At 46.2% G+C, this 11156-nt stretch overlaps 1 protein-coding gene across 1 annotated transcript in view; it reads left to right on the forward strand.

The window, feature by feature from the left end:
• The first annotated feature begins 330 nt into the window (after nucleotides 1-330).
• Nucleotides 331-11156, forward strand: part of GALM (galactose mutarotase) — a 46235-nt gene continuing 35409 nt past the window's right edge. Inside the window, exons 1-2 of the mRNA XM_019516179.1 lie at nucleotides 331-581; nucleotides 7028-7182. Of these exons, the coding sequence (XP_019371724.1) occupies nucleotides 386-581; nucleotides 7028-7182 (351 nt within the window). The 5' untranslated portion in view covers nucleotides 331-385. The remainder of the gene's footprint in view (nucleotides 582-7027; nucleotides 7183-11156) is intronic.

Genomic DNA, 11156 nt, shown 5'->3' on the forward strand with positions numbered 1-11156 from the left:
GGTGACCGCGAAGGGGTGGCAAGTAGGTGTTTTGTTGTTGCTGTTTTTTTGGGGGGGGGGGCGGGGGGGAAATCCGATATATTCTTTTATGAGACCGACTCAAATAGTTGGAAGCATTCTTCTTTGCAAGCTTCCGGGTATGAGCACCCTTGGACAGGGCGAGCTAAGGAAGCGCCTGCAGTTGGCGCGCGCGCTCCCCGCGTCGCTAGCCGGCTTTGCGCACGGGGAGGCTGCCCCTGCTCCAGGCAGCCAGGCCGCGCAGTCCCGTCTCCAGGGGTTGTCCTTCCTGGGCCGCGGGCGGGGGAGGGGAAGGGGAAAGGGGCGGCCGAGCTCTCCCCGCCCAGCTCGCGCGGGTCCGCCTGTCCCTGAGGGCCCTTGAGGAGCCATGGCCGGGGTGCAGAGAGAGCTGCTCGGGCACTCGCCGCACGTGGGCGAAGCGGGGGCTGTGGAAAAGTTTGTGCTGAAGTCAGACAGGGTGAAAGTGGAGCTCCTCTCCTTAGGCTGCATAATCACTGCGCTGGAAACCAGAGACAGGGATGGCCAAGCCTCAGACATTGTCGTGGGCTTTGATCATTTAGAAGGTGGGTTTCAAGTTTAAACCATTATTTTTGGTTGTTTATTTCCCCCAAGACATACGTATTAACCTCACTTCTCGGGTCCTGTGTGGACTTGATTCTTTACTGTCTAACCCAGTGCTTCACCTTTTTTGGACCAGGACCCATTTGTAAACATGTGGTCAGTCCCCCTCACTGCGTGTGGGGGGCCCCAAGCAGCCCCCCCATAGGCTGGAGCTCTGCCAGCCCGCAAGGGAAAAGCCAGGGTTTCCCACATATTTCTTTTATTTTAAGGAGAATCCATTTTTAAAGTTTGTTTGTGACCCTTTCATATATTCTTGCCACCCACTTATGGGTCACAACCCACACGCTGAGAAATCCTTGTCTGATCCATTTCTAAGGTGCCTCTTGCTATGAGGCCTGATACCACTTTGCAGCATGGCAAACCCCACCCTGTCAAAAATCAAGGGACAAACTTAACAATTGAGATTTGGAAGTAAAAAATGAGATGCTCCGTTTTAACCCTGCTTCCCCTCAGCTGCTTGTGCATGCACGCTGAGCAGCACCCCCCACCTGTTGCAGGTCCAGGCTCAGTGCTGACCCGGCAGGGCTCCCTGAACCCCATCACAGCTGGGCCCTGCCCAGGCTCCGCTCCTGCCTGGGCTCCTAGGGACTTTGCAGCTGGTTCTGACCTGGTTGGGCAAGACACGCCAGAAGAAAAAGGCCTGAGATTTGAGAGTACTATCGTGAAATCATGAGTCGGACTTAATTTTACTCAGAAATCGCAGCTCTTGCAATAATTTCACGAGAGTTGGCATTACTGACTGCCTTGTCCTTTACTACCAAAGCACATGGGGACAAGAGACTGCCAGCTCACAGTGGTGTTGTTCCCTCCACTCTTCCCATACAAAGGATTGTCCAGGGCAAGGGAGAGTCAGACTCCTGCACAGAATGTGACTAGTTCAGAATGTGAGTTGCACACTTCCTTCGAGTTGGTGTAAATATAGGGCTAGGGTACAGCTGGGATCCAGAGAAACCTAAACAAATTGGAGGATTGGACCAAAAATCTCATGAAGCAGTGGCAACATGTAGGAGATGCATGGGGGTGCACGTGCATCCTCTGACAGCCAGTGCTCCCCAGTTAGGTGACAGGCAGAGGGGGTAGGTGGGAGCGCCAGTGCCCCCCGTGTGAACATTGGCTGGGGAGTGGGGGCACCAGGAGAAGCGCCGCTGCCACTCCTGGGTTAGTGTGATCCGCTGTGGGGGGACTGCCTCCCTCTCAGTTGGCAAGATCAGCTGTGGGGGATTCCCCCCCCAGTTACTGACTGGCTGCTGGGTGTCACATGCCCCCCTTACTCAGGAGGCACCAGTCACCCATGTCATGAAGTTCAGTAAGGACAAGTGCTAAGGACAGAATGATCCCATGCACCAGGACAGACTGGGGGCTGACTGACTAAGCATTAGCTCTGCAGAAAAGGACCTGGGGGTTACACTGGACAATAAATTGAATATGAATCAACAGTGTGCCTTTATTGCAAAGAAGGCTAATGGCATATTGGGCTGCATTAGTAAAAGCATTGCCAGCAGATCAAGGGGAAGTTACTGTTCCCCTCTATTCAGCACTGGTGAGGCCACATCTGGAGTACTGTGTCCAGTTTTGGGCCTCCCACTACAGAAAGGACATGGACAAAATGGAGAGAGTCCAGCAGAGGGCAATGAAAATGGTTAGGTGGCTGAGGGACATGACTTATGAGGAGAGGCTGAGGGAACTGGGCTTATTTAGTCCGGAGAAGAGAAGACTGAGGGGGATTTAATAGCAGCCTTCAACTACATGAAGGCTGGTTCCAAAGAGGATGGAGCTAGACTGTTCTCAGTGGTAGCAGATGACAAAACAAGGAGCAATGGTCTCAAGTTGCAGAAAAGGAAGTTTAGGTTAGATAATAGGAAAAACTTTCCCACTAGGAGAGTAGTAAGGCACTGGAACAGGTTACCCAGAGAAGTTGTAGAATCTCTGTCCTTAGAGATTTTTACGACCTGGGTGGGCAAAGCCTTTACTGGGATGGTATAGTTGGTCCTGTGTTGAGCAGGGGGGTGGACTAGATGACCTCCTGAGGTCCTTCCAACCCTAATTTTCTATGATACTATTGCTGTTGGGTTGGTGATATGGGAGCACCCCAGCCCTGAGCAGACTAGTGACATCTGAAGCTTGGTAGGAAAAATGGACCTTAGCTTGCTGAGAAGAATAGGTGACTATGTTAAAATATGGCTGCTCCAATAGACTAACCTGCTTGATCCTTGGATGGGCAATTAAATGGGCCTTGTACAGACTAAACACTGATGTGAGTGCCCAAAAGCAAGGCAGGCCTCCTTTGTCTGGCTGGGTTATTGTTATTTTAATCAAAGTTAGAGTCTGAAACTTTTGCACCCAGTGGAGCTTCCCGAAAGATGCCCCACTCAGAAGGATGCCTTGTAGAGCTGCATGGTAATGCCATGCCTGGACCAGCTGTGCTCACTGCCCCTTAAACCAGAACCAGCATAACTGCATTAGTGCAGCACTGTAGGTATCTTGTTATATGAAAAATGGTGAATGCCTGTGGGGGGTCACTAGGGTTAGAAGAGACTGAAGGAGGAAGCTGCTGTTGGCTGGTTATGCACTTGAAGCTGCAGTCAGCTTTCTCTTCTGTTTTGGAAATACCCAAAGTAAGGAAGTTAGCTCTTTGACAGGGAATTGTAAAATGAGGTCTTTGTACTGGGGCTGTGACAACGTAAGGGATATGATTGCATACTCCCTAGTCTCTTTCTGGTTCTCAGGTGGTAATTGCTGCCTCATTCCTTTTTCTTGGCTTTTTCTTCCCTCATTACAGCTCAGAGAGCTGGAGAGCTTGGGGAGAGTTATAGGCACTGGTGATCTATAACCCCTTGGCAATAGGGGTCTGGTCAGCTGTCTTTTATCTGGCCTTTCCTTTCCTTCTCCACTGAAAAGTAGCAGACGGAGGAAGTCATCCTCATCAAAGAGATGAATGCAGAGAGGGGAAGCACTCTCATCTCTTAGGAAGGAAGCAAATCTATGGAGGTGGGATTCTTATGTGACAGCACCCATCAGGTGGGCTCTTTTTGGACCCTTCCTGAAGCAGGATGGTGCAGGTGGGTGGGAGGGGAGTATGGCAAGCTATTACATCTGCTGCCCTCCTAAGACAACTGTATGTAGTGGAGGCCTGTGGGGCGGGGTGGTGATGTAGGGTCAGATAAGCATCTAAACCTTTCCTCTCATGGAGACACGATGTTTGTCCTCTGCAGGCAGAGGAGTAGGGCTTCCACATACTTGTTTCTGGCCTCAGGGCGGTCCTGATACCTGTGTAGATGCTGGAGAATCAGGAGTGGTTTGAGATTGGATCCTGTTCTGTAAACAGGACCAACCTTGCCCCCCGATGGATAAGGAAACCTAATATCTTGAGAGTTGTTTTTCCTCCTCTTCCCAGTGGCAAGAGGTCTAAGGGGGCAAACTTGTCCTGCATTGTTTACTCAGATTTTTAACAAGAATTACCAGAGGTGGCCAACCATTAGTCTGTGGCATCCTGATAGATGAGGGCTTTTAGAAATCTGGAAATTTCCTCACTGCCATATAGCCATTTAGCATTCACCAGATCTTTACTTGATTGGCACCTGCCACCAGAACCTAGGGCCCAAAATGTACTGAAGCAAATTTGAAGGTCAACACTTACAAGTGTTGAAGAGACTCTAAACTCCTGTTTCCAGCATTATGTAAAGGCAGTTGTCTCTGAATAGTTCAAGGACATAGGGCACAATCCATTTTACAGTGGAAGCTCACTATCTCTCAATCCATGAAGTCTAATTGGACAAGAAGCGGCATTCTACTTATGTAATGCTTTGGCACCTTTGTAGCAGCAGCAAAGTCCAGCTGAATAAAGCCTAATTCCCAGAGTTAGTAAAAAAATTAATTAGTTGTGTTGCCATGGCTCCTCGGCTCTATTGAGCTATTTTGGGCTCCTCAGGATCTTCACAGTCCAAGCCAGGAGCAGCAATGTGAGTGGTTAGCATGGGCCTGCAGGCTAAATCAGGCATGCAAGACCAAGATGCAAGGGGCTGGAGCGGTGCAGGGCCTGGCTGAGCTGGTATGTGGCCCGATCCAGGCACATGGAGCTGGGCCAGGACAGTGTGGGGCCCAGGCCAGGTATGCAGGGCCCATCCCCTTGCACTGACCTCATGAAGTATCCAGGCTGTGGACCAGCCCTGCACCACTTACCTGGCTTGTGGAGTCAAAAGGTTGAGCACCGCTGCTGTACCATATTACCATTCAAACTTACTAGAGTCTACAGCAGAGACTAGTGCTTTAACTTGCAGGGCTCAAGGCAGGTTCCTGCAGTGTTTTCCTTGTGTGTGCTTAGTTTGGTAGAAGTGGGTTTTGTTTTTTCAGCAAGTGCATGCATCTGTGGGCAAACCCTGGTTGAGGTGAAAATGTAGGGTCAGTGAATGATGGTCTTTCTGAGAGTTTCAGAACTTTTCTACGAATAAAGACTTTATTTTAGAAAAATGTTAACCTTCTCATAATTGTTTTCCTGAGCACATACAGGGACAAAAACAGAGGCAATATCCGCATGCGAGCCCCATCTCTGTACTACCTTCTTGTGTCTAACACCAAAAATTAGCTCAAGTGCCAGTGAGTTCTAGGATTTTGCTTTTGGTTCTGTGGAGCATGCCTTCTAGGAGCCATGCTTCTGTTCTGTGAGTGAGAGAAATTGTTGAAGAGACCTTCCCTTCCAAAATACCCTGAAAGGTAGGGGAAGGGGAGCTGGGCTGGGAGCCAAAGACCAGTGTGGAAGAAGTCAAACTTCGCGTTGTGGTTGAATCAGAACGCTTTTTTTTATTTAGGGCTATACTGTGATCACAGGGATATTTTCATACAGCAAGGGGAATCACCCACTTGTCTGTTTCAAAGGAATCCTCCTGCTCTATAAGTTTTCAAGCATATTTATACCTAAGACAGATAAAGAGAAAAAAAATATGACCTTGGAGAAACCAAAACAAGTTTACTTAATTGGACATCTGTGCACAGGGTAATAAGGCATGCAAGATTCCTTATCTCAGAACATGTAACCGAAATAAGGAGTATCAGCTCTTCTGGTCTTTGTCTGTTTTCCTAGTCAAGTAGGCCAGAAGCCCGACTAAATTTACTACTACACCAGGAATGAGTAGCATAACTAGAGATGGGTTACTGGGGTACCATCCCAGGATGCAAAAGCTGCTTGTTACACCTCTGCCATAAGCACAAATCTCTCTTGCCACCAGCAGCTTCTAATACTTCCCTGATGTTTAACAGCTCTTAATAGTAAAGCAAGTCCTTTTATATCCCTACCACAAAGAGAGGCAAACAGCATTGTGCCAGGCAGGTCTCCTGTGGCTGCCCCATATATGATCCCCTTGGCTACACTGCTGTGTATAAAAACAGCCTGCCCAAGCTGAATTATCCTAAGCACTTGTGAAGTTTCCATATACTGGGACTGTGTGAGGCAGGGGCAGCAAGCAGTGGCTAAAGCAATGGACTGGGACCCAGGAGAGCTGGCTCCCACCCTGGGCTCCAACTCGGACTTAATTTGGAGTCCTGAGAAAGCCACCTAGCCCAGTACTTCCTGTGTATGACCCTTGTTCTAAAGCAGTGGTTCTCACCTTTTTTTTTTGCAGACCACTTGAAAATTGCTGAGGGTCTCGGTGGACCACTTAAACTCCTTTAGTTCTGCAAATTAAAGCACACAACTCACATTTTAATATCAGTAGTCTTACCTTTCTAATGCAATGGATGTGCCTGTTTCTTTTGAGCAAAGTTCTGGGAAGCCTTAGGTCACCTTTCTGTGGATCACCTGAATGGAGCTCGTGGACCAGGGGTGGTCCACATACCACAGTTTGAGAACCTGTGTTCTAAAGTCTTTGTAGAGAGCATCCTGCTCTCAGGAAATTTAACAGGAAGGATGGTCTTGTGTTTATCTCACTGGGCTAGGACTTGTCATGGCTGTGTTGCGTGGGAAGTGTCCCTGGACTCTGTTTCCTGCCTTAATGACCCTTTTTCCTGCAAAGACAAATATTTTAAAGGGACTTAACCATTTTCTGGTTTTGCAAGGCATATGTTTTGGGACTGAAACACTCCTATTATTGAAGGCTGTGAGGAGAGCAGGGTTGTGCAAGAAGGCACTCATGGGCAGGCCCCTTCTGCTACAGAACCAGATGTCTCTGAGAAACCAAACCAGTAAATAAAGATTTTCAGACAGCTCCTGCATGTTGTTGCCCTCAGCTTCAAACAGGTTGCTCACCATAGCCAGGATGTTCCTTTCTGACATCTGCCACTCGCAGCCTTACCCTTTGAACTGCTTCTGCCATGTGCTCCCTCTCTCACTGCCCCCTCAGTACTCATGGTCAAGTATGGATTTTATTTTTTAACAGCAATTCATTATTTTTGCCAGGCTATGTCAACAAACACCCCTACTTTGGAGCAGTCATTGGGCGTGTTGCCAACAGAATTGCTAAAGGGAAATTTATCCTGGAGGGAAAGGAGTATCAATTAGCCATCAACAATAAGCCCAACAGCCTGCATGGAGGAACAAAGGGATTTGACAAGGTAAAGCTGATGGTGAACAAACTGTCCCCATTGTTTCAGCATACGGCACCCTGTTAAAGCAAGAGTTTTATTTCATTTTATTATGTGTTTTTATTATAAGAAGTTTTACCCCTGAATCACTGATGTTCATGGACCCAAACTCTGGGTTCCCTGAAATCTGATACTCCTACCAATCTGTCTGTCTGATCACAACAACATACTTTTCTCTGACAATGGATTACTCTGTTTTGTGCAGTTTTTAAAAGGCACCATTTGCATTGGGAGCTCTTGCTGCCAGTAAAATATTCCCCCAAGTAGGGTTATATGGCCTACCTGGCACTGGCTGGTAATTTTGTAACTAGGGCTGGACCTTGGAAAGTCACTTCTTTGTTGTACTGTGTCTTCCCCAACCTTTGGCTCGTCTTCATGGATGGAAGCTCTCCAGGGCTGGAGGCATCTCTATGTTTGTGAACTGTCCTGCACAACAGGACCCTGATTTGCATTACGCAGCCTGGTGGCTTGTGTCTGTACATAGGTCAACAATTCCACTCTTTTTCCTGCCCAACAGTTTCTCAGCCTTGGTGTAATCTCTGATTCCTCCCTTTCCTTCTTCCCCTGGATTAATGCCACTGCTAAATCCTGATGGATTGTCTTCCAAAATCCAACTACACTTAATCTATACTCCCAAGAGCCTATTGCAGACCCTGGTTCTGTCTTTGAGGACTAGCAGCCTCTCTTTCTCCTGGTTGCATGCCTCCTTTCTTCATTAAACTGCCTTGCACACTGCTGGCAAACACTAGCGCACCATTGGTATCATATAAATTATAACAGGTAGAAAGCAGAGTGAAGATACACTTTATAGATTAACTAACTGAATCAGAGATGCATAAGCTTTTGTGAGCAAGAACTCACTGTATTGGATGCCATGAAATGATATGCACATCCTTTCAAAACCTCAAGAAAGAAAGGACACAAAAACTTATGCATCTGTGATTTAGACAGTCTATAAGGTACATCTCTACCCTGCTGTCTGCCTGACTTCAAACTAACAAGGCTACCTACCTCTCTCTACAGATTATAACAGCAGCTATTCTCTAGTTTCTGATTTCCTCTGTTAGGAACCAGGCTGAAGATCATGCTGGTTTTACAATAGGTTCTGTTTTTGAGGGTGGTGGGGCGGTTTTAATACCATGAGGTGTGTTTGATTGAATGCATTTGTAAAAACAAGTATCTGATTCGTGGCTTTCTGTGAGGTTTCACAGAATATGCTGTAGGACAGGGGTCAGCAACGTTTTTGGTCACGGTGCCAAAAACACTTCAACCTAATTTATAAGATGTTGGCATGCCAGGGCAGACAGTGGAAGAGTCGTGAGGGGCCCGATCCTTGTTGTAGCAGCACAACTGTGCCCCCCACACTATATGCTCAGATGTATGTGTGCACCCATGACCAGCAACAAGCTGGGCCAGGACTCCTTAGACCTCTCTGCAGCTGTTTGCAGCCTCCCTGCACAGTTTTGCTTGTAGTGCTGGCTTTGATCTGATTGCCAAAACAACTGGTGTTTGAAAGGCAACCTGCAAGGGATTGTTTTGTACTTCTGTGATTCTCAAAGGTAGCTTGAAAGGTGTTTCAGAGAAGAGCTTGTTTTCCTTCAGAATATCTGGATTATAAAGTCTGAGCTTTCCTAGTTTTTGCTGGAGGATTTTCTCAAATATTTGTGACTTCTTATGCCATAAACTAAATCAGAGGTTCTCGAATTTTAACAAAGACACCCTTTCTCTAAAGCATTTATTAGGCATTGAAGTCAAATAGATATCAACAAAGTCAGATACACAAGTATAAATCATCTGCGTTTCTTCCTGAGTGCTTGCCTTCATTACAGTGTTGAGGGAAGAGGTGATCAGCTGTGTTAGTCTTGAAGTTAGGAAGAAGATAGGGCAGGGCAGCATCTTGGATACTAAATGGTTCAGAGAGGCATGAGCTTTCATAAGTAACAACATACTTCATGAAAAGTTTATTAGAATATTGTATCATGAGAACAGACACTTGGGAGTATTCAGGCTAAATAATTCAATGCTGACCAGAGTTGTGGGGTCAGTTTATACAAGAACAGGGTGTGTCAGCTGTTTGCTAACTTGTTGACACGATCTTGACCAAGATTTATTTTTATCTAGCCAACTGCAATGTTGCGGTCAGCGTGAAGCAATATAGCTCGTGTCTATAAGCATGCTTCTATTAGCTGTAACGATTTTTGGGGGTTTTTTAACTGCAGAAAATAGGGGACTGCACTGCAGATGCCAATGGTATAAATAGCTTTCATATATATTCTGTGAAACCGATGGAGCCTTTTACATTTGTAGACTTATTACTGGTTTTGTTTGCTGTACTATTGTTGAGGTTAGATGCATCAGTTGTGGAACCACTGAAGTCATCAGCGAAGACTGAGTTTTGAGCTCAGACTGATTATGCTCCAAAATTTGCAACTTTGTACTCTGAACCTATTTTTAAGAACCAGTGTAGCTGTCCTTATTTTTTTAAATGCTTTATTTTATCATTGTTGATGTTCCATAAAGATGTGAGCAAATCTTACTCAGTCTCTCTCTTTTGAGGGCCTAATGGATTTAGTCAGTCTTTCATTATCTCTCTTTGTTCCGTTTCCAAAGATAGCCACCATATGTTCAGTAATGTTTTCTATCATGAATGGGCCCCAGTCAATCTGGTTCTGACCTCTTGTCTTTCATCATGGAGGCCTCAGTTCTGCAAGCTGTTGACAGGAATGGAACAGAAACTGATTTTGGAGGGGAGGGTGGAGCATGGGTGGGGGCAAGGAAGAAGCCTTAATAGTGTTAATTTCAGGGAAATGTTGCCTTCAACTAGTTAAAGTAACCAATCACACACCAATATGCACTTACTTTTGGGCAGATCAGCAATAACAGAAAAACTTGGAGTATGAATATAATTTTTTCTGAGAGGTGGTTAGCCATGTTAGTCTAAAGTCGGTCAAAAGGCAGAGTAGGTATGCGCCTTTATAGACCAACTAAATAAGATGTATAGAGAGTGCACAAGCTTTCATGAGCTCAAGCTCATTTCATCATATGTTGTGAAACAATATAATTTGCTCTATCATTGTAGGCTTTTGCATTAGAATTCAAAAAACAATTCAAAATTTAAATGAAAGAGAACAGTCAACCTGAGACATCACCTTTGTTGTCATGCGATGCTGCCAAAGCAGCTCTTAGAGGTAAATTTGTTGAAGTGACTAGTTATATTAATAAGGAAACATTAAAATGACTGAAAGACTTTTATGTGATGCTCAAAAAGACAGAGGAATTCATATGTTGTCCCAGAAAAGGCCATTTTATTAGTACTAATCAAAACTAGGGGCAGATAGCTGAAATTGAAAAACAAAAGCCAGAAAAACAGATTTCGGCCTTTAAGAGAGACAGTTAAGAAAAAAGTAATAAGGCAGATAAAGCACTGGCTGGGCTTCAAAAAAAAACAAAGATGAAAGAAAAAAATAGGTGTGATTTATGTAGCACCTCAGTGCAACACAATATAGTTTCATAGTTTCTAGGGTCGGAAGGGACCTGAGCAGATCATCTAGTCCGACCCCCTGCCATGGCAGGAAGAGCACTGGGGTCAAATGACCCCAGGAAGGTGGTCATCCAACCTCCTCTTAAAAACCCCCAGGGTGGGAGCCTGCACCACCTCACTTGGAAGCTGGTTCCAGACTCTAGCCACCCTGACCGTGAAGTAGCGCCTCCTGATGTCCAACTTAAACCTTCCCTCTGCCAGCTTGTGACCATTGTTCCTGGTCACTCCTTGCGGCGCTCGGGAGAATAGGGACTCCCCCAGCGCCTGCTGATCCCCCCTAACCAGTTTATAACAGGCCACAAGATCCCCCCTCAGCCTTCTCTTTTGAAGGCTGAACAGGTTCAGGTCCCGCAACCTTTCCTCATAGGACCTACCCTGCTGTCCCTTGATCATACGAGTGGCC

This window comes from Gavialis gangeticus, unplaced genomic scaffold, assembly GCF_001723915.1.
Source record: "Gavialis gangeticus isolate Ggan-Ray unplaced genomic scaffold, GavGan_comp1, whole genome shotgun sequence".
In the NCBI taxonomy this organism is placed as follows: domain Eukaryota; kingdom Metazoa; phylum Chordata; order Crocodylia; family Gavialidae; genus Gavialis; species Gavialis gangeticus.